The sequence below is a fragment of the Pantherophis guttatus genome, chromosome 1 (assembly GCF_059756535.1).
Source record: "Pantherophis guttatus breed Tessera chromosome 1, ASM5975653v1, whole genome shotgun sequence".
Taxonomy (NCBI): domain Eukaryota; kingdom Metazoa; phylum Chordata; class Lepidosauria; order Squamata; family Colubridae; genus Pantherophis; species Pantherophis guttatus.
Window position 1 is genome coordinate 176,844,105 of NC_142063.1, and position 23,511 is coordinate 176,867,615.

The window sequence follows — 23,511 nt, forward strand, 5'->3', positions numbered from 1 at the left end:
TTCTCTGCAAGCAAATATCTCTCACTCCGCAGATTAGTTGCTCTAGCAGCATCTCATCGAGGTCTCGGTACTCGCACTGGTTTGCGGCCTTGTGCAGGGCAGCGATGAACTCGCTGATCGATTCTCCCTCGTGCTGCAGCCATTGCCGGAAGTCAAACCGCTGCATGTACTTTGATGGCGTTGGGACATAGTGGTCCTTCAGCAGTGTCTGAAGCGTTTGCCACAAGATGGTGTGGACCAAGTTCGGTTCTGACAGGGCCTTGGCCATATCAAACACCTTGGGTCCACAATGGCTCAGGAACAGGGCTTTCTTCCATACGTCGGGTAGCCCCTGTAGATCGCTGGCCACCAGGAAGCATTCGAAGTGGGACATGTAGGATCCCCACTTTTCTTCCGCGGGGTTGAAAGGTGCTGGCGGTATGTAGGCAGACATCGTTGGTAGATTCTCCAAGTACTCTGCTCGCTCGCCTGGCTGGATTCAGGTTTGCAGCTCTCTCGTCGGCTCATGGCTTCAGCTCTTTCCATGGCTTCTGGCCTCAAAATCCCATCCTCGTCACCAATGTTAAGTTGGGTGAATGAGGACTCAGCAAGCCAGGCAGTGAGTGACAACAGCTCTTTATTGTAGAGTGAGAATCCAGCGACTGACCAGGGGAAACAGCTCCCTTTATATACCTTGCAGCTGTGGTGGTCAGCCAATCAGCTGACGGCCAGTTAATTCAAACTGCCCGCCCAAAATCTACATACATAACAATAGTCATGGAATATATATATAAATATTTGAATGAGTTTTGTTTGTTTTACTCTGAAAGAGTATAAATCTTCAGGTGAATAGCATTTAGGATCCTGAAGAAACTGGGTGATCTTTGAGAAATGTATAATCTTTTAAAAAATCATGGAAAACTGGTGAATAGTCTCTGTCTTGGGGAGTGGGGGGAGAGGATGATCCAAAAAACAATGATCCAGTTTACTCTAACACTATGATATACAGGGTGACTATAGAAGAGGTCATAACAAGAATGATTTGTAACAGCTTGGAAACAATTAGTAGCAACCAACGTAGACTTGTGAGGAGCAAATTTTAGCTTAATAAATTATGGGAATGCTGTTAGAAAACTACAGGTAGTCTTTGATTTATGACCACAATTGGGGCCAGAATTTCCATTGTAATTCATTGCAGTCAAGTCAGACCTGATTTGGGGACCATTTTTACTATGGTTATTAAGCAAATCTGCAGTCTTTAAGTGAACACCACAGTCATAAATGTGAATCCATTCTTCTGAATGGGCATTTTTTTGCTGAAAACCAGCAAAAATCTCACAAAGTATGATCACATGACCATAGGATTTTGCAAATGATATAAATGTTGGTTGCCAAGCACCTAAACTGTGATTACATGACTGTGGGGGGTGGTGTGATGGTCATAAGTATGAGGACTAGACTTTTGTCAGCATCATTGTAACTTCAAATGGTTGCTAAATGTATGGCGGTAAATCGAGGACTACTTGTAATCTAGTTCTAGCTAGATTGCCTGATAACCTTTAGTTTTAAATTTGTACTTTTTAAATATTCTTCATCAATTGGAGTGTGATGTTGAATCATTCTGGGCATTGTAAAATTTAATATTTTTTAATTTGATAACTTGGATAAAGAGGTGGAAGAAATGCTAATTAGATTTACATCTGACATAAATCAGGTTGGATAGATAATATTTTAGAAAAGAAATAATATTTAAAAGTTTTGATAGGTTAGAAAAATAGACTGAAAAGACATGAATGACATTTAACAGACATAAGTGCAAAGTTCAACACTTAAGGATGAGGAGCACCAAGCTTAACAAAGTTGCAAAAAAGATATTTGATTTTAGTAACAATATAAATTAGTGGGATTCTTGCAAAATGGCAATTTTAGGTTGCATCAAAAGAAGTATATTTCGCATGGAGAAAGTAATGTTCTGTTTTGTTCTGCTTTAATTAGATCCTATTTTAAATATGATTTCCAGGTTTGGAAACTAATGTTTCAGAAGTATTCAGTGAAGTTTGGAAGGTTCTCAGACAGCTGAAAAAGAGTAGAAACTAATGAAGAGAATGAACAATCTAACTATGTTTAGTTTTAAGAAGAGAAGATTGAAGTGGATATAGTAATAATTTCAAAATGCCTTTCTTCATCATTTATATTACCTCCTGAAGCACATGCATTATTGTGTTAAGCGCAACAGTTTTCTGTTTATTGTTCTGACAAAATCCTGATAACACCTTTTTACCTTCTTTTGCTACTTTTGTTACAGGGAAATTGCATTAATAATTAATAATATTATTAATATAATTAATAATATTGGTTCAACTAATACCGATTCCTTCTTTTTTCTTGGTCCTACTGTTTCTTGGAATCTGCCTTTTGGCAAATATATGCAGAGATATACAGTATAAAAGTATGTTAGGAGCATACTGATTTGGGGGTGGGTTGGAATTCAGGGTCATGTTTTTTTCTGGTAAATACAGTAGTTTATTCCAAAGGTTGCTAATTTTAAAAAGTGAAGATGGGTTGGGCTTTTTACATCTAAACATCTTCTGTGTTGATCTCTGCTCATTTCTAGCTTCGTTCCCATATTATGCTATGTCATGCTAGAAAAAGCCTTTTTGAAAGCAGAAGTTAACTTAGCAAAGAATGAGAAACAGAAGCTAAGTGATGTTAGTCTCTGAGTTCTTTCAGTCCAGTTTCTAAATTATATCATTTTTTGTTCAGTTTTAATCTTCAATTTCTTTGTTTGCTACTTACAGCTTGGCTTTACATCCAAGAAAAGATATTATTGTCACTGGAAGTGATGATCGCTTATGGAAAATGTGGGCCTTTCCTAATGGGAACATTATCGTGAAGGGTGAAGGTCACACAGATTGGCTTTCTGGATGCTGCTTCCATCCAAGGTAAGTAAAAATAGTACTGGAAACCAGCATTGATTCTTTTGGGCCTTAACCTGTTAAAAGTGATTACTTTCAATACATCTTAAATTTTAGTCCACATGCTTCTGTATCAGATTTCCAGGTTTCATCTAATCTAATCTTTTAGTTTTATAATACTGTACAGACAAACTAGATACATGTGAATGTCATTTTTATTTTAATGTCAATTTTATTTTTGTCATTGGTGTTTTCTCCAGTCTATGCAGAGAAAATTGTGTGATTTCTCTCTCAATGGTACAGTACACCAACAATCATTATTAGATATCAATAATTGGAATGTAATTGTTTCAGTATCATAAATCAAAGAAGAATTATATTATTTTAAAGAAGCAGACATTTCTTCAGTTCAGAAGGTAACATAGTGTGTTATATGATTTGAGGAAAAGCTCTCATTTATACTATTTTATATTGGAGTATTCAGTAGAATACAATCAAGAAAAGTTAAATAATACAATTGGAGCTTGTAAAACATAAAAGAGAAGTAAAAGATAGAATTGTTAACACAATACTAAAATATAAACACACTAAGATCACTCTATAGGATTATGGGGTAGATTTCTATCCTAGTTTTCTTCAAGGCAGCCTACATGGGCTAGGGTTGCCAGGTGTCCACTATTTGAGCGGACAGTCCACTTTTTTCACATTATGTTCACTATTTTTTTTCACAAAATAGTGGACTTTTTTTTATTCAAAAGCTATATGATGAAATGGTACGTAATCTAAAGATGTACAGTCTAAGAGAATAAGGATAGGAGAATCGCGTTTTGTCTTTTTTTTCATAAGTTAGAATGAGACAAAGATCGAATGCTCATTGCAATAATCACATTTTACACAACAGCGCAAAAAATGCATTAAAGCAGTTATCTTTTGTTATCTAAAATGTAGTGCTGAAGGTTTTTGCCGAATTTTCGAATTCTGCGAAGAAACGAGAAGAGTTGAAATCATTTTTTGAGTTTTGCGAGTCAGAATTCCATGAAGTTTTGCGCCATGTTCCAACACGTTGGTTAAGTTTGCTTAAAGCGGTCGAAAGACTTCTTTTAAACTGGATACCTCTAAAATCGTATTTTATTTCTCTTGGATCTGATGAGTGCCATAAGGTTATTTGGAACCTTATTTCGGATCAGGAAAATGAACTCGCAAAGGACGATGAACCAACAATTTCAGAATTGTATTCACGCACTTCTTCATGTCAATAATGCAAGACACCCTACTGAAGCTGGAAAGCAAGAAAATTCTTGCATGTGATCTTCACATTATCATGTGTAAGCTGCGTGATTCTTTGCAAAAAAAATATGATGAGCAGTTTTTTGGAATGAAAGTTTTATTTGCCTTACGTAAAAAAACATTTGCCTGAGAATGCTGTGCAAAAGTTCAAGAAAGAAGCCATCAATGTGTATCAAAGAGCCATTGCGTACCTAGAAAAGTGGTATAATTTCACCAATTCAGTATATGAGACGCTAAGTTGTTTCAATCTAATTGATCGCAATAATCCTCCAACTTTAGAAGAAATGACGAACATCTGGTTATTATCATCATGGCGAGAAGAACTTCCACCGAACACTCTCTTCGATGAAATTTCTGCCTTAGAAGAAGTTTATGTTCATTTGCAGGGCGATTCATCCCTTGATAAGTGGACGTACTTTTTCAAGAAAGAGCCAGCTCCGAGTTTACTGAAACTGTTTCAGTATTGTGCATCAATTCCGGTATCAAATGCAAACGTTGAACGAATTTTCAGCGTCATGGGAAATTTGTGGACTGACAAACGTAACCGACTGCTTGTATCAGTTCGAAGTGAACTTTGTATATTTTTTTAATATTTCTCAACGTTGTACTGAAATTAAAGAATTATTCCTTAAACACAAAGAATTGATCAAAGCTGCGCAGTCAAATAAAAAATACACACGACAGCAAAGTAAAATGTAATTTAATATTTTACATATTATTATAATATATTTGATGTTCTGAATTTTAAGTAAAGTTTTGAAGTGATTATTTTAATACGTGTTAAAATGTTTGTAAGAAAATATATAATTTAATTGTAAAAATTTTTTTTATTTTTTTACTACTTAACCCCCCACCCCCACCCCCGATTGTCCGCTATTTTTTGGAAGCAGACCTGGCAACCCTACTTTTGCTTTATTCCTACAATTACATGCCATGAGGTAGCTCGGGCAGAAAGTTTTAAAGCCAAAAGTGCTCTTGTACCTATCATAAATACACGTGGATAAGCCAAGCATTTTAGGTTCCAAAAATACACTTCCAAAATCTGTGCACTATTTAGCTGCAAGTATATACAGTAGTTCTCCTTGGTCCTAGGCCAACTCATTAATTATTACAACAGTACTGGCTATTTAAATACTCAAACAATATTGAAAAATTTGAAATAATGGTACAGGATCTTAATAACAATAGTTTTAGTCTTCCTATGAAATTGATTAATAAATCTTGCTTGCATGTTCTGTCAGTTTGAAACTGAAGCTGATCATAACTCATCAAACTTTTATTTCTTTTGCATCAGGGTTGTAGTAAAACTTGGATAATTGTCATAATAAAGGTTTGTTCATGAAATCTAATGAATATTATTTGATCATTGGTTGGACTGGAACCAAATATTGTTCTTGCTATATTCCTCCTAACAATGAAAGTAATAATCCTTCTTTGTTTTTTGTGACTGGTAAACATTTTCTGACTGAAAGATGTCCAATTCTAGTCCATCTCAATGTCTAAAATGTCACTCTGTAATTCATTATTTTAATCTTTCATTGTGTTGAACTTTCCTATGTTCATGCTTCTTGTATTTCAAATTCTATCTTTAATTTTTCTTTGCAGCTTCAGATTTTCAGAAGCATGTAAGAAGCATCAATGGCTTTAATCTAGCCACATCCTAAAAGCTATTATTACTTGGAAAGACTCCTCAATAGCACATTGAGTGCTACCAACTTTAGGGGCACAACTTTCAGCTCTATATTATTAGTCATATATTTTCTATCCATGGTAAAATGCAGGCATGATTTACTATTGTTTTCCCATGAAATGATCCTTTGCTGTTGTCACTAAATTGATCTTCAACCTCCAGCATCTTCCTATTTTGTTTTTCCTAATATATTGAAGGTGCCTACTGGGATAATCTTCTTGCTTTACATAACTACTGTAGGATTAATGTATTTTTCAGACTATAAAACACACGGGATTATAAGACGCACCAAGATTTTGAAGAGGAAAACAAGTAAAAAAACCTAGTTTTTGCTTTCAGCACGTCTGGTTTTTGCCCTCCCTGGCCCCCAGGAGCACTCTGCAGGCCTCCTAAACTCTCTGCACGTCCTGTTTTTGCGAAAAACGGCCCCATTTTTGTGAAAAATGGGCCCGTTTTTGCCCTCCCCAGCCCCCAAGAGCACTCTGCAGGCCTCCCAAACCCTCTGCACATCCCATTTTTTGCGAAAATGGAGTGCGTGGGGTGGGGTTTCAGGAGGCCAAAAACGGCCGTATTTGGAGTATAAGACGCACCAATATTACCACCTCTTTTAGGGCAGAAAAAGTGCATCTTATATTCCGAAAAGTACGGTATATATCATTGGCATATACTCTTAGCATTCTTCATTCATACTTTCCAGGAACACCTGCAGTACAATGAGGCAGTACAGCAGCACTTGAGCAAGGAAGGTGGTGATTTATATATCAATATTAATAAGCTAATGTCTCTGTGTGTGTACATATGTATAATACAGAATAACATAGTTGGAAGGAACTTTGGAGATCTTCTAGTCCAACATCCTGCCCAGCAGGATATCCTATACCAGTGATGGCTAACCTTTTTGCCGTCACGTGCCAAAAGCAGGAGGAGCACAGGGTGGGGAGGTCTTGTGCACACATGCCCACACCCATAATTCTATCCCCTCACGCCTCCCCCACATTCATTCCATCTGAGATTGCCGACACTAAGTCTCGTTCTGATTCGTATTGGTCCTCATACTGATCCACGTGAGCCCAGACCCTGCTAAGGAAATAAGCTAACTTGCCTGGCGTCCCGTCAAAAGTTGCTCTGAAACGGGGGGGGGGGGCGTTGGCCTCACGGGTGGAGGGGCCACGGCTGGCTGGGATAGAACTTGCTGTGGGGCTGCTCTTGGTTGTTGTATTCCAACAGGCTGCTGTGAGAGTTGCTGGGCTGGAAAGGAGGGGGGCAACATCATCGGCTGCTGGGGGAGGGGGCCTGGCTGCTAAGCTGTTTGCTGCATTGGAGGGGGGTGGGGCACTCTAGCCGGCTGCTGGATTAGTCCCCCCTGCAGTGCCAGGATCATTTGGCCATAGGAGGGGGGCCAGGGGGATCCCTGGAAGCTTGGAACAGACAGCGCGGGCTACCACTGACACTGGATCCATCCCTGGCCGGAACAGAAACCCCATCTGGGCTGTATATTCTCAGCAGGAGGTAGTACGAAGGCAAGCTGGTGAGGGCCCCCGAAAGGGGGTTTTTGCATTCCGTATGCCAGCTGAGTCTGATGCCCCACTGCTGCAGGATTGGAATGCTGCGCTAATCCTCTTGTTTCGCCTCTGGGTGGGTAAGGGGGGTTCTGCTTCCTACTAATCCCCCCTCCATGTCCCGGATCAGGGAGGGAAAATGTTGGTTTCATTAGCCTCCAGCTCACCTCCAGGAGTTGGGAAGGGGGGCGAAGCTCCCCACTTCCATCCGCTCTAAACTCTCTGGGGGCCCAGTTAAGGACTGGCTCTGCAACGGGTGCAGCCGGTCACAGTCCCGGGAGTTCCTGGATTCCACAGCAGCCCCCATCGTCCAGTCTGGCTCACGGGGTGACTTCATTTCACCTCCTGAAGCTAGGTCAGACTGGCAACTCTTCCAGAAATCTGAAACCTCGGGCCAAGCCCCAAGCCAAAGGGCTTCCTCTGCAGCCTCCATGGCTCGTCCCATTTCTTCAGAAAGAGAAAACAAGGGATCGGCAATTCCTTGAGCATCCGGGGCCCTGGTGGGCCTTCCTCTGATTTCTCCTTTCTCCTCCATCTTCACTGAGTCTTCGCATCACCCGGGGTTTAGGTAGATGCTGGGGCTCAGTACCCCTGACAGCCCCCTTATAGAGTGCTGTTAGGTTTTAGGGAGATTTGGGTTAATGTCAGCGTTCCAGAAAACCCCCCACTTCAAGTAAAGACATGGAAACAAGCATTTTCCAAAGTCCTCTTTAGTAGAATAGGCAAACTGGCACATCTGGGGAAACCCGAATCTGAAAAGCCCAGGTTTTCCTCCAGTAAATCAAAGCTCTCCAAACCATCCCCTTTTCCACCCAGTCGGTCACATGCGCCAATCAACGTCCATTCCATCCCGATCCAGCCCCCTGAACCACTCCTTCTCCAGATGCGGGATTGCCCTGACCTTGACCGATAGGAAGAATGCTATTATGTCTACTAACCCCCCTCTACTACTTTCCCACACATGAGAAGGTGGCAGCATTGGAGCTTCCGGCCTAATATGGCTTTCAAAGCTGACACTGATTCAACTGATTCATCAACCATATTTGATTTTGTGCACTTCTGTTTGTCATGGCCACGAGGCCCAAAAAGGCAGTACAGCTGCATCTGGTCCTATATATCAGTTGGGATGGAAAGATTCCCCTTATTGCAATTGTGGTGCTGATATGCAAACTATTAAACATATTGTGCAAGTTTGCCAATGACATGCATTCTCTGGTTCCCTAGAAGATGTGCATGAAGCAGCACTAGAGGTGATCACCTGGATAACTGAATTGGACATCCAGTTATGAGGCCACTACAATATCCCCATAGAAGTTTTACTTATAATTACTTAGACTGTGAATGCAGACTGTTTACTTCTCTTCTGTCGTGTTCCCATCATATGCTAATTAATAATCAACCATATGCAAGTCCAAAGCATGGATAAATGGAGAGGGTTAGGCAAAGCAGATAGGTTCAAGCAAACTCTGAGGCAAAAAAGTGTGAACACAGCACCTTCAAACAAAGTATACAGCCCAACTCCCTTGTAGCTAGGCAGCCTCATACCAGAGCCAACGGACTTGGCCTTGGAGATAACAGCAGTTGCAAAGCTGCAATGTAAGCTTCCCCCTATTCCTTCCCCACATTCTATGGCAGCAAGCAACAGGCTGGCTGACATTCAGCCCCCCCCCCATAACAGAGGCATTAGCCAGACAGAGATAATTTATACAGTTAAAACATACAATACATCATGCCAAAAACAGTGATCCCATCAGGGTTTGTTGGGGTATTTTCTATGTAAAGTCTGGAGGAGTTTAGGTGCCCAGACATGTTTAGCATCCACCCAGTCAGACTGCGAAGGGGGAAAATGTTTCCAGACAATGAGATATTGGACCCTTCCTCTATGTTTCCTGGAATCTAGACTTTCTTTAACTTCAAAATGCTGCTCCTCTTCAATCAGAGTGGGTATTGGAGGAGTGTCAGGTGCAGGGCGAAGGAGTGATACAGTTTCAGGTTTCAATAGACTGCAGTGAAATAGAGGGTGAATATGTTTGAGGTTCTTGGGCAACTCCAGTTGTACAGTGACTTTAACAATTTGGAATGGGCCCATGTATTTAGGACCAAGTTTCTTAGATGGTTGGGTGGACTGTAAGTACTTTGTGGAGAGGTAAACTCTGTCACCTAATTTAAAATCTTTTGGCTTCACACGTTTTTTGTAGGCTTGTTTCTTATGTGCCTGACATGCCTTCTCCAGTGCCTTATGGGCATATGGCCAAGTGTTCTGCAGTTGGGCTATCCATTCCGCTAAGGAGGGTACATGTGGTTTCTCTTGAGGCAGCTCTGCCATAGCTACAAAGTCCTGACTGGAGGGCACCTTAAATGGGGTGAACCCCATGCTACTATGCACAGAATTGTCATATGCTACCTCTGCAAAAGGCAAAAGGTCCTGTGGTAATTAATGTAGCACCTGAGGTACTGTTCCAGGACTGTGTTAGTTCTTTCACAAGCCCCATTAGTTTGGGGGAGAGGGGAGGACCTTAAACCCTGGGCAGTTCCCAACAACTTCAAACATTCCCAACAAAACTGTGATGTAAATTGCACTCCTCTATTGGAAATAATGGGCTCAGGCACACCGTGCAACCTATACACGTGTTATACGAAGAGTTTAGCTAACATCTTTGCAGAGGGAATTTTGGGGCAGGGAACAAAGTGCACCTGTTTTGAAAAATGAACTGTAACAACCAAAATAACAATGTTCCCCCCACTTTCAGGCAATTCCACAATAAAGTCCATAGATATTTCTTTCTATGGTGCCTGGGAGTTAGCCACCATCTGTAAAAGCTCTGTGGCTTTCCCCAGAAGTCTCTTTGCCACAGCACAAACTGGACAACTGGCCATATAGTTTCAATGTCTTTCTTCAAGGAATGCCACCAAAACTGCCTCTTAACAGGTTCCCATGAGCTCTAGTGATTACCAGGCCTGCTAGCTGCTTCAAGGGGATAACAGATTTGACCACTTCAGCTTTAACGCTGTTGTCTTGGGTCAATCTAGACAAAGCATCTGCCATAAAATTCTTCCCCCCTGGGACATAATGCAGGGTGAAGTCAAAACGATTAAAGTGTAGAGCCCAGCGGATTTATTTAGGAGATAGCTGCCTTTGAGTTTTCAGGGCTTCCAGATTTTTATGGTCAGTCCATACCTCAAATGGCATCCTTGCCCTTCCATGAAATGCTGCAAAGTGAGTAGGGCCTATCACACTGCATATGTCTCCTTCTCCCATATCTCCCACCTCTGTTCAGTTTCGGTGAGTTTCTTAGAAGTGTATGTGCATGGTTGTAGCAACCCCCGGGCATTCCTCTGCAATAACACTGCCCCCACAGCAACATCACTCACGTCAGTCTGAATTACAAATGGAGCATCTGGGTCAGGGTGCTTCAGCACGGGTTCTGTTGCGAACAGTCGTTTGAGCTTTTCAAATGCTGCTTGGCATTCCATGGTCCACTTAAGTGGCTGACGTGGTTTTGGCTTCCCCTCACCCTTGGTTTTTAAAAGGTTGGTGTTTGGCAATGCGATCTTTGCAAAGGCGGGGATGAACTGTCGGTAGAAATTGGTGAAACCCAGGAAGCTTTGCAATTGCCTCCTAGTGCGGGGAGGGGCCCACTCTAACATTGCCTTTATCTTGGTTGTGGTTATGGGCGCAACCCGTTGTGCCCATGTGACACCCCTCCTGCGCGAGCTGCACTGGCTCCCAGTGGTCTTCTGGGTGCGATTCAAGGTGTTGGTTACCACCTTTAAAGCGCTCCATGGCATAGGACCCGGGTACCTCCGAGACCGTCTTCTGCCACCAATAGCCTCCCACTGACCAGTCTGTTCCCACAGAGAGGGTCTCCTCAGGGTGCCATCAGCCAAGTTATGTCGGCTGGCGACGCCCAGGGGGAGGGCCTTCTCTGTGGGAGCCCCAGCCCTGTGGAACGAACTGCCCCCGGAAATTCGTAAGATCTCCGACCTCCGGATGTTTCGCTGCGCATTGAAGACCCTGTTGTTCCGCCAGGCCAGACTATCAACACAATAGTTTTAAATTGGGGTATTTAAATTTATTGGGGTTTTAAATCTGAGCCAATTTATTTAATTATTTTAAATTTTATATTGTTGTTTTGTCTGTGTTTTTAAATAGGCTGTACACCGCCCTGAGTCCTTCGGGAGAAGGGCGGTATAGAAATAAAATTATTATTATTATTATTATTATTATTATTATTATTATTATTATTATTATTATTATCATCATTATCATTATCATTATCATTATCATTATTATTATTATTATTATTATTATTATTATTATTATTTTCTGGGTCCATTTCCATGCCTTCATTTGAAATACGATAACCCAGGTAATCAATCTTATTTTGGTGAAATTCACACTTTGAAAGCTGTTCATACAGTTCAATGGCTCAGAGCCTTTTAAGGACTGCCCGCACCAATTTCACATGTTCCTTCCTCATTTCAGTGTATATTAAAATGTCATCCAAATACACCAACACTCCCTTGTACAAAAAGTCATGCATCACCTCATTGATCAGTTGCATGAACACTGCAGGGGGCTCCTGTAAGCCAAAAGTGAGCACCCAGAACTGGAAATATCCCAGGGGGCAATTAAACACAGTTTTCCATTCATCACCCTCCTTGATTCGCACCTGGTAATAAGCTTCCTGCAAGTCTAACTTGGTGAAGATTTTTCCTTTGGCTAAATGCGTCAACATGTTCTTCATCAGGGGCAGTGGTTAGACATTTTCTATGCACATTGCATTTATTTATTATTTTATTTATTTTATTTTGTCGCATTTCTATGCCACCCAATTCCCAAGGGACTCTGGGCGGCTTACAACAAAGAATAAAACAATGCGAACAATCCCATAAAAAATGTTAAAAAGAAAAACATTAAAACATTAAAAACTTTTAAAATGTTAAAACGCATGCACTCCAATTCGTGGCTGGGTCTCGCAAGATCATTATAACGAGATCAACGGCCCCAGGCCTGCTGGACGAGCCAGGTCTTCACCGCTTTGCAGAAGGCCAATAGGGTGGGGGCGGTCTGGACCTCAGGAGGTAATTAGTTCCAGAGAGCCAGGGCAGCCACAGAGAAGGCCCTCCTCCGCAGGCCCGCCAGCTGACATTGTTTAGCTGATGGGACCCGAAGGAGACCGACTCTGTGGGATCTTACCGGTCGCTGGGAGCTATGTGGTAGAAGGCGGTCTCGAAGATAGCCTGGCCCTGAGCCATATAGGGCTTTAAAGGTAATGACCAACACCTTGAATTGCACCCGGAGACAAATAAGGAGCCAGTGCAGCTCACGGAGAATTGGTGTAATGTGGGTATATCTAGGCGCACCCACTATAACTCGCATGGCTGCATTCTGGACCAACTGTAGTCTCTGAACACTTTTCAAGGGTAGCCCCATGTAGAGCGTGTTGCAATAATCCAACCGTGAGGTGACAAGGGCATGAGTGAGGAGAGCTTCCTGAGCCAAGTAGGGTCGCAATTGGTGCACCAGACGAACCTGTGCAAAGGTCCCCCTAGCTACAGCTGTCAGATGTTGTTCCAGTCTCAGCTGTGAGTCTAGAAGGACACCCAAATTGCAAGCCCATTCTGAGGGGGGCACTTTCTCACCCCCCAGAACCAAGGATGGACAATCGACATAGACTTTAGGGGGCAATACCCAGAGCCATTCGGTCTTGTCTGGGTTAAGTCTGAGCCTGTTGACTCCCATCCAGATCCTCACAGCCTCCAGGCACCGGCACATCACATCTACTGCCTCACTGAACTGACGAAGGGTGGAGATATACAGCTGGGTACCATCAGCATATTGCTGATATCCCACCCCATGTCGTCGGATGATTTCACCCAGTGATTTCATGTAGATGTTAAATAGGAGGGGAGAGAGGACCAAGCCCTGAGGCACTCCACAGACGAGGGGCCTAGGGGTCGACCTCCTACCAGCACCGACTGTGATCGACCAGAGAGATAGGAGGCGAATCACCGCAACACAGTGCCTCCCACTCCTAGCTCCCTTAGTCGCCCCAGAAGGATACCATGGTCAATGGTATCAAAAGCCACTGAGAGGTCAAGTAGCACCAAGATAGAGGAATCACCCCTGTCTCGGGCTCGCCAGAAATCATCCATCAGCGTGACCAAGGCAGTTTCCGTGCTATGGCCAGGTCTGAAACTGGACTGAAAAGGGTCCAGATAATCTGTTTCATCCAATGACCGCAGGAGCTGAAGTGCCACCACCTTCTCTACAACCTTCCCCACAAAGGGTAGGTTGGAGACTGGACGATTAATTTAATAAATTAATTTAATAAATTAATTTTGCTGGGTCCAGGGAAAGCTTCTTGAGAAGGGGCCTTACAACCGCTTCCTTTAAGGGCTGAGGGAAGGACCCCTCCCTCAAGGACGCGTTAACTAAAGCCTGGAGCCAGCCTCGTGTCATCTCCCTGCTGGCCGAAACCAGCCAGGAGGGGCACAGGTCCAACAAACAAGTGGAGGAACTCATCGCCCCTACAGCTTTGTTCACTTCCTCAGGAGTCACTGGCTCAAACTCCTCCCACACAATAGGACTAAGACCCGCCCCTGTCATCTCGGTCGGTATTGCCCAATCAGAGTCCAGGTCCATCCGAATCTGAGTGACTTTATCCGACAGAAACTGTACAAATTCCTCAGCTCTACCCTGCAAGGACTCCTCCTTATTGCATCAGCGGATGCAATAAGTGCAGAAAAATGTGAACATTTTTCCGCCCGTATCGCCACTAAGTAAGTCCTAACAAAGGCTCTTAAAAGTGTTCGGTCGGATTCGGATTTATTGGTCCTCCAGCGTCGCTCTAGACGTCTTTTCTGGCGCTTCATCTCCCGGAGCTCCTCAGTAAACCAGGGAGCTTTCCTGGATCCGCTGCCATTGAGAGGCCACAAAGGCGCAATCTGGTCCAATGCCCCAGATGCCGCCTTATGCCAGGCAGCCACTAGAGTCTCGGCCGGACTGTGGACAAGGGAGTCAGGTATCTCCCCAATGGGTTGGACCCTGAACTACTTGGGTCATGTCCATGGTTGTCATGGAAGCCATGAACTCCTGAGCCCCATCTGAGGATTCGCCAAGTGACAGTAGGTTGAAGTCCCCCAGTACCATAAGCCTGGGGAACTCCACCGCCCGACTACTGCCTCTAGCAGCACAGGCACGGCTGTTGTCACACAGCTTGGAGACAGGTATGTCAACAACAAGCCCAACTGAACCCTTGAGTCCAACCTCAAGAGGAGAGACTCACACCCAACAATCTCCAGGACAGGTATCCTGCGAGGACAAAGGCTCTTCCGGACAATAGCTGCCACTGCTCCACCCCTTCCCTGGAGTCGCGGCTGATGCAATATCTGAAACCCATCTGGGCACATCTCTGAGAGGGGACCCTCCCCCCTCCTGGCCCAGCCAGGTCTTAGTTATACATGCCAGGTCGGCCCCCTCCTCCAGGATTAAGTCCCGAACGAGGGGGGCTTTGTTAACAACAGACCTGGCATTAAACAGCAGCAGCCTGAGGCCAGGGCCCTGACATCCCATGTCGCCAGGTATATGAGGTGAGCCTGGCGAACCAAAACCAGAGGGGCCGGAACAAGTAATCGTTTTGAGGCAGCGAGTCCTAGTTCCCCGAGAGCGGCCTACCCCTTGGCTCCCGCCATATCTACCTCTCCCAGTCATAACCGCAATATTCCGGCTCTCCATCCCCCCAAAGATCCCCTTCTCCATCTCAGCGGCCCCCCTCCTCCCCAGCAGGCAAGGCATCAGTGGTGGATTGCTCCCGGTTCGCACCGGTTCTCAAGAACTGGTAGTAAAAAATTTTAATAGTTCATAGAACCGGTAATAAGATTGTCTGGCCACGCCCCCGAACCGGTTCCCGGCCCGGTCGCCATTCGCTTACCCCGCCCACTCCCAATCTATTGCTGCCTTCTGAGTCCCAGCTGATGGCTAGAGGGGAAAAAACTGTTTAAACTCTTGCCGCGGGCCTTCAAAGGGCCGCCCTACAGCTGATTAGTGTTAAAAGAAAACAAATGAGTAGAGCAGTGCCTGCAAAAATAGAAAAAACAGCCCCTTTCAGCTTCAGCATAGGTTAATTAGCACAAGTTGATTAGATCGGCCTCCCGACTCTCAGCTGATTTGCTCTCAGCTGTTTTGCGCAGAGCTGCAAAGAGTGCTGGAGCAGATTTTTTTTCCCCTAGCTATGCTGAAAAAACGAAACTGAAAGTAAAGCAGGGTCTTTGCTGCAATGTGACAAAATGAGGCAGAGAGAGATTTCTTTTTCTTTTTCCTCACCAAAAAAGGCAGGTGCAAAACTGCAAACAATGGGAAATTTAGGGAAAAAGAGGAGAGTTCAAGATTTTAAAACACAAAAGAAAAAAAGCTCTATTTAACTAGGGAATTGTAATAATTGAGATACTATTAATTGTATATTGTGTTGAAAGCAGAAATGGTTAAGTTGTAGTTTGGAGGAATATATGGGGAAAATCATTTGGTTTATTATTATTGGTAAATATAATTAATTGATTTGTAAGAAATTGGATTGCATGGAAATAATTGGAATATTCATGTTCATATTGATTGATATACAAAAAAGATAGTTATATAACTAATTGATTTATATTAAAATGTTGAATTTATATTAAACAACTGTAATATTACATAATTAACCAATGTGAGGATGGATATAAAAATAGATGACAATGGGAAGGGGTATAATATAGAATAGAAGGGAAAAATTGAATTTGATTAAGATTAGAGATGAGGATGAAGGGTAATATTGGTTTTTTAAAAAAATAGATGAGGAATAAATATGGCAAAAAGGAAATATAGAAATTGTAAATTTAATTGAAATGACTAAACACTGTTTAAATTTGTGAACTGGCCAAATACTCTGTTCAAAGAAAATACATTGTATGTTTGTATGTGTCTTTCTAATTATTGCTATTTATTCATATTTGTTCTCTTTTATTCTTTAAAGTTTAACAATTCATTCTTTATCTTAATATCTTTATATTTGTTTGGGGTTGCCTTTCTTCCCTTTCATCTTTTTTATTGTACAGCAATCTTTCTCCTCAAACCTACCACCTCTCTCTATTCTTTCCTTCTTACTTTCTCTCCCCCCCACCTTCTTCTCCTCCCTACTTCCTCTTCCTTTCTCCTTCTCCTCCTCTCTTCCTCCCTCTCTTACCCTCACTCCTACTCTAATTTCCCTTCCCTTCCTTCATCCCTCTCTATTGCTGTATCCTTTTATGCATATGGACTACTCAGAGGGCTGAAAAAGTTATTTTTGACTGGTCCTTGCACTTTTGACCAGTCCTCAAACTTACGACTGTCCTCACATTTTACGTTTTTTGCCCTATCTTATTACCATGGTGAAGAGAAGCAGTTGTGAAATGAGTGACATGGTTGTTTAGAATGCTGCACGGGCATAAATGTGAGGATGGTCATAAGTGTGAGGACCAGTCAAAAGTGCGAGGACCTGTCAGAAATGACTTTTTTCAGCCCTCTGAGTAGTCCCTATACACATAGCCATGGCCACCCGGTCACATAACCAGCTAGCCACACCCACCCAGTCACATGACCTCCAAGCCATGCCCACAAAATAAACCACGCCCACAGAACCGGTAGTAAAAAAATTTAGAACCCATCCCTGCAAGGCATCCCACTCGTACCAAACCGGGGGTCATATCTGAGCCCCCATCTGCTTCTGCTTGCACACTCAGTAGAGTTTAGCCCCCTATAATCAATGCATAGATGAAGAGTCCCATCTTTCTTCTCCCAGAGCAAAACTGGGACTGCCACTCATGATCTTGCTGGTTGGATAAATCCATGTTTTAAGTTCTTGTCTATGAAGGTGCGAAACTCTCCTAGCTCATGTGGAGTCATTGAATAAAGTTTAGGCTTTGGGAGTTTAGCTCCAGGAAGGATTTCAATGCTGCAGTTTGTGAGGCAATGGGGCGGGAGCGCATCAGAGCCTTTCTCACTAAACACATCTCTCAAGTCCCAGTACTCCTTCGGGATTTTGGATTCGCTTATTGAGTGCTCCCAAGCTGCTGCACCCAGCTCCTTTTGCTCTTTGTTTCTCTCACCACCAGGTTTTGGGAACTTTTCCTCTTCCTTGGCCACTTTCTGCTGAATCTTTAAAAGCCCCCTTCTCCAATTCACTTCAGGGTTCCATTTCTGCAGCCAAGACAATCCAAGTAGGAGGGGCCTCTCCATCCCTGGTGCCACTATAAAACTCAGAGTCTCTTTATGCTTTCTCGTTCTCATCTCTACTGGTTCAGTTATAAAATGAGCTGGACCCCCTCCAGCTACAGTCCCATCTACCTGGCAAAACTCTATGGGCGCCCCCAGTGGTTTGAGTCTCAGTCCCAGCTTTTCAATGATTTCAGGACTGACTATGCACCTAGTGCAGCCTGAGTCCAATAAAGCCAGCATCCTGTCTTGGGTCCCCGAAGAGAGCACCACTAACTCCACAGGGAGGGTTATAACCAATTTACTAGGGGATCATCACCACCATCACTGTCAGCCTCACCTGAGTTGGTCAGAGTTCCCAATCCCTCAGAGCCAGGAGGGGTGAACTCTATGACCTCCAGACCTTTCAGTGCTGTCCCTTGGGTCCTTGGAACTGGTTTTGTTGCCTCTTCTCTCGGGGTTGCTGTGGCGCTGTGGTTGGGTTTGCTGGATCGGCATGCCGCAGCTCAGTACCCCTCCCCCCTTGTCTGAGGCACATTGTGCTCCTGGGGTGTTTCTTATGAGTGGGAGGGAAAGACTCACCCCATTCACCGGTCCTCCAGCATTGGTCCCGGGCAAGGTCGATATCCACTTCCATAGAGTGTTGTAGGGTTCTCAGGGCCCCAGGCAAGATGCAGGTGTGGTAGATCCCGTCATTGAGGCCATCCTTGAAGCAGTCAATGAGAGAGAAAGAGAGAGAGAGAGAGAGGGAGAGAGAGAGAGAGATATGGATGCAGGGGACTCCAACCTTAGAAACTCTAAGACTTGTGGATTTCAAATTACAGAATTCTCCACAAGTGTTAAAGTTGCCAAGGCTGGAGCTCTAACTTCAACATACACAATTCTCTAAAGATGAATATTTTTTTTAATTTGAGTGATGTGTCAAGTTTATTTTTAAAATAATAGCTACAGTGGCTTACTAAAGAATAAATTACAAAGTTATTACAATAACCTGGCTCACTAAAGAATAAATTAACATAGTTTCACAATGATATATGAGAGCCAAACCAACTACTGTACTACAAAAGGTTACACAAGTTTTCAGGACTTTTCATCAGGTGACAACATAATTTAAAAGACTCTTAATTAATTTGGCCAGGGAGTAGGCAGCCTCGGGGCTTCCAGTTGGCACCGCCGGCGTAGCGGACAGTCTTCTTGGACCGCCAGCCCCGCGATTCCGTTGGAGCCGTTCTGACAGTGCTAATCAGCTGTCAGATGGCTTAAAAACCTCTCCTTCGGGAGAAGAAGGAGAGGAGAGCCGGTGGGCGAGGGTAGAGCTCCCTGGGAGCCCCTGGAGTAATTCCAGGGGCTTGGAGGGTGAGAGCTCCCCGTTCAGCCCACTGAAGCTCCGGATCCATGGTGAATCCGTTCAAACGGAGCCAGACGCCGGCGACCGACTCTGCTTTCAAGAAGAAGATTAATTGATTTCAAAAAGCAGACAGAACGGAAGCAGGAAAACAAGCTTTTGCAAATATATGCTTAACTCCTGGGATACATTGTTTCTATTTGATTTTGCTGAGCTGGAGCTGGAAATGGCGTCTTCGTTGTGGGTGTGAAAGTGAAAGCAGGAAATGAAAGTGCTTGTTAATAGACTTGTGCTCAGAGACTGGATTTAAACTGTTGGATTTGAGACCTGGGTCTAGAAAAGACTATCTTGCTTGATAAACTACAAATAAATCTGAGAAAGCTGCTTAAGAGACTTTATGGTTGTGAAAAGAAAAATTCTTTTAAAATAATATGGCTTCCAAGGAAGGAGTTTCTGAAAGTGGAGGCTCTTTAATGGCATTAGAAATGACACAGAGAACTGAAACACAGAGCCAGGAGGTTTTTTTTAGAGACCTTGCAGAATTTATAAAGGAAGCCATGAATAACCAAATTGAAATTATTAATAACTTGGACTTCCGGTTTGCTGCTGGCCGCCGCTAGATGCTCCTTTGGGATCGTCAGCTTCCTTTGCCTGTCAGAGCCGCCTTCACAGCGGAATGGCGGCTCGAAAAAACTCCGTTTCCATGAGGAAACGGAGATAGAGCCGGCAGGGGTGGGTAGAACTCTCCGCAGAGCCCCAAAAGTTTTTTTTTTACTTTTGGGACGGAGCGGATGAGATGCCCCATATCCCCAGCTGCAGCTCCGGGCTTTGGGAGACCTCTGCCAATGCAGAGCCAGGCGTGAAGAGCAAGCCTGCGAATTTAACAGATTATTAAAAGAAAATGTGAGCTGGACCTGTAATATTGAAACGCAAGTATTTTACTTATCTTCTAAAAAATTTATTTAAGAGAAAAGAGGAAAGGAAAGGGGGAGAAAAAAAGCCTTTTAAAATGGCGTCTGCTGCGGCTGGAGAAGAGGCTGAAAGGAAAAGTCCTTCCATTTTCTATTAATACAATGTAGCGGAATAAACACCACTGGCTACATTTGTAGACAAAACTTCGCTCCTGTGTCTTTTTCTCTCTTTTTTTTCCCTGGAGACTTGATATTGTTATTGATTGGAAAGAAGTCTTTTTTCTTTTAACAAAGCTTGCCTGGGCGGAAATATGGCACTGAAACTTATAAAGCCAAACAAACAAGTAGTGGGGGGGGGATTCCCCCACTAACGACTTAAAAGAACAAGTTTTAACTCTTCAGTCTCAGAAACCTGATTTTAATATAATAGAATTTCTTTTAGAGGAGATTGTAAGAAGGGATGAGATTGTGAATCAGCATCTTGAAAAATTTAAGCAGGAAATTAAAGAATTGGTAAAATCTAAGTTTGACTTTTTGGAGCAAAAAATTTTAAAAGTGGCTAATGGTTTGTCAGAATTTATGATACAATTGGCTACAAATACTAATTTACTAGAGTCTAAAATGGAAGAAATTCAAGATAAATTGGACAATAGAACTCAAAAAATTGAAAATGATTTGATAAACACTCAGGATAATAGCTCAGAAGAAAAACCCAAAATGGAGGCTGATCAAAAGTCTGGTAATGTAGAAAATCTGCAACAGAGGATTGAAAGAGAGGTTTTAATGGTACAATATAATTTCACAGAATATGCGATAAGACTGAGAGGTTTGCAGGAAGATAACAGAGATGATTTAAGGAAAATATCTTCTGAATTTCTAGCTGGGATTTTAAAGGTTCAACCCGAGGAAGTGTTTTGTAGGATTGACAGAGTTTACAGAATAAATTCCTGGATTGCCAAGCAAAGGCAATTGCCTAGAAATGTAGTGATTTATTTTACAGACAAGGAAATTAGGAATAATATTGTGCAAAATTCCTTCAATTCTAATCTGCAACTGCATGGAAGAAAGATTTGGATTTACAAAGAACTCCCACCTAAGATATTAACGGAAAGGAAGAAATTTGCTTTTCTGGTGACTGAGTTAAAAAAGAGAAATATCCTATTCAGGTGGGACACTCCAGTTGGTATCATATTGAGATATCAAGGAGAAAGATACCAGTTAAATACTGTTGAAAGAGCGGAAGAATTTTATCAAAACAGATTGAAAATGAACTTAACGTCTTCAGGTATAATACAGGATAAGCAGAAGGAGTTGGAAATAAAGGGAAAATACCGAGCTACAGAGACTGTACCAGATAAATTGCCTTTGGATTTTTCGGATACCCCAGCTGGATTATTTACAAATCGGAGAGAAGTGGTATCTGACTTTAATGTGATGACCTATCAAGTCAAGGACAAGCACGGAAACCAATTAGGGGATATACAAGGGGCAAAAAAGAAAGATGAGACACAAAAACAAAACCAACAAGATCAATCTACAGAGCAGAATCAAAACCGACTAGCTGATACACAATCCGTAGAAAGGAAACCAGGATGGAAATCAAACCCGCAAAAAGAAAAGAAAAAAAGAAATAGGTTGCATAAAAATAGAAATTTCTAAATCAAGCAACAGTGAAGCCAGTGACTTTAAAAATGAATGAGTATATGAAAATATAGAGGAGGCGACGTATTGGTCAATATTATCCTGAGGATGGTGACAGGCCTCTGCATTGCCGTAATTTTGGGATGTGAAAAGAGCCTCAAACTGATGGATTTTAATTATCTACTTTGGAACTCCTTTTTGTGCTGATAACTATATTATAATTATCTTGAATTATAAGGCAAAAGAGTCATACTGGGGCATGCAGAAGATCTGGTTGTTACCCACTACGATGATGGGAATTAATAATCCTGATGAAAGCCACAATTATTACTACATGGAATATAAATATAATGTCACTCGGGTGGTTGTTTTTACTTTCATATATATAAGAGGATATTTACTACTGATGGGGGTAGATATGATTGAAGATTTTGAATATACTGTTGCATCAGCAAGCTATGTTACCCTATTATGGATGATGGTTTTAATAATCCAGTGGAAAGACTTTAAAGAAGATATCATATGGATTATAAATTTAAAGTTATTGTCTTTTCTTTTTTACTTAGATATAATGGAATATATATATATGTACTTTTAAGTAGAGTGGGCAATGAATTAAAGACATTAAGAATTGTTGTGTATGATAATTTTGCAGGACAGTGGGTGAATAAGCTAGTTTGCAGACTGATTAGTTTAAGAAAAGGGATTTTTAAGTGATACGTTTAGGGGAGTGGAGGGAATGGATAGAGTGGAATAAATGTTAAATTAGGTTTTACGGGGAGGGCCGTTTTGGAATGCTATAGTAATATATACAGATCAAATGTTAAAGTAGGATTTATTGTATAGTTTTAAAGTGGAAGGTGGTTTTGAATTGTTGTAATAATATACAGATACAAGCTTGGGAGAGGAGAAAAAGGGTAGATTATTGCCAAATTGGGAGTTATAATACTATTTTGCTAAATTAGAAGTTACTATACAATGTTATAGTATAATGTCTTTTTTTTTTTTATTCCTTTCTTGAAATGTATTGATAAAGGGGATGTTATAATATTAATAATACTTTTAGTAAGTAAAGGTCAGTATTTAGAGGAGGGGGTAAGTAATCTGTTATGAATTAGGTTTTTTGTTATGAAGAAGTCACAGGGGGGGACGGGGGGGAGGGGGGGTTAGGGAGGGGGAGGGGGAGGGGAAAAAAAGGGGGGGGAAATTTTGTATTTGAAAACTTTTTCAATAAAAAAAAAAGAAATTATTAATAACTTTACAGCAATCATGGAACAAAAATTTATAGAACTGGTGGAGGATAAAAAAGCAACTGAGGATGTTTTTGAAGGAAAGCATAATGACAATGTAGGAGTCATTTTGACCAAGATAGAGAAGCTGGAACTGGCTGACCCTCAAGAATCCTCAAACCTTCTTCCTGCCCTTTTGGAATTAACTGACAGAACTTTTCAAAAATATAATTTGGAGCAGAAAGAAGAAGAAACTGATCAGCTCTACGAGGTTTCGGAGGATAAAGATGATTTGGCAGAGGCTTTCACACAATTAATTGAAATGCAGCAACTGGATTTTTCTTTGCAAACTGATTGAGTTAATTCTTTGTTCTATGAACTGACTGACTATATAAGCAAGAAGAGTCGATATGGGGGCTCTAAATCAGAGGAAATAGTTCCGAGAAAGGGACAAGTCTTAAAGATACATCAACCCCCAGTTAAAATTCAAAACCTCCTCAAAATAAAAGAAGGAGGGAGAAAGAAAGATTGGAAAAAATACAGAAAGAAAGGAAGAAGGGAAGATTAACTTTTTCTGGTCTAACTATTGATGTATTAATGATTAATTACAATGATTAACTAAATGAATTGAGAGTTCAATTAATGATTAATTAAGGTTTAGTTATTGTTGTATCAAGATTTTTAAAAATATTTGAATATTGAGAATAAAAGCAGGAGGAATAGC

The 23,511-nt window shown here is 42.0% G+C and overlaps 1 protein-coding gene across 7 annotated transcripts in view; it reads left to right on the forward strand.

The window, feature by feature from the left end:
• Positions 1–23,511, forward strand: part of SPAG16 (sperm associated antigen 16) — a 539,401-nt gene that overhangs the window by 200,079 nt on the left and 315,811 nt on the right. For all 7 annotated transcript variants that reach the window (XM_034433548.2, XM_034433564.2, XM_034433584.2 and 4 more), the window contains one exon: positions 2,778–2,921. In XM_034433548.2, coding sequence (XP_034289439.2) covers positions 2,778–2,921 — 144 coding nt within the window. The remainder of the gene's footprint in view (positions 1–2,777; positions 2,922–23,511) is intronic.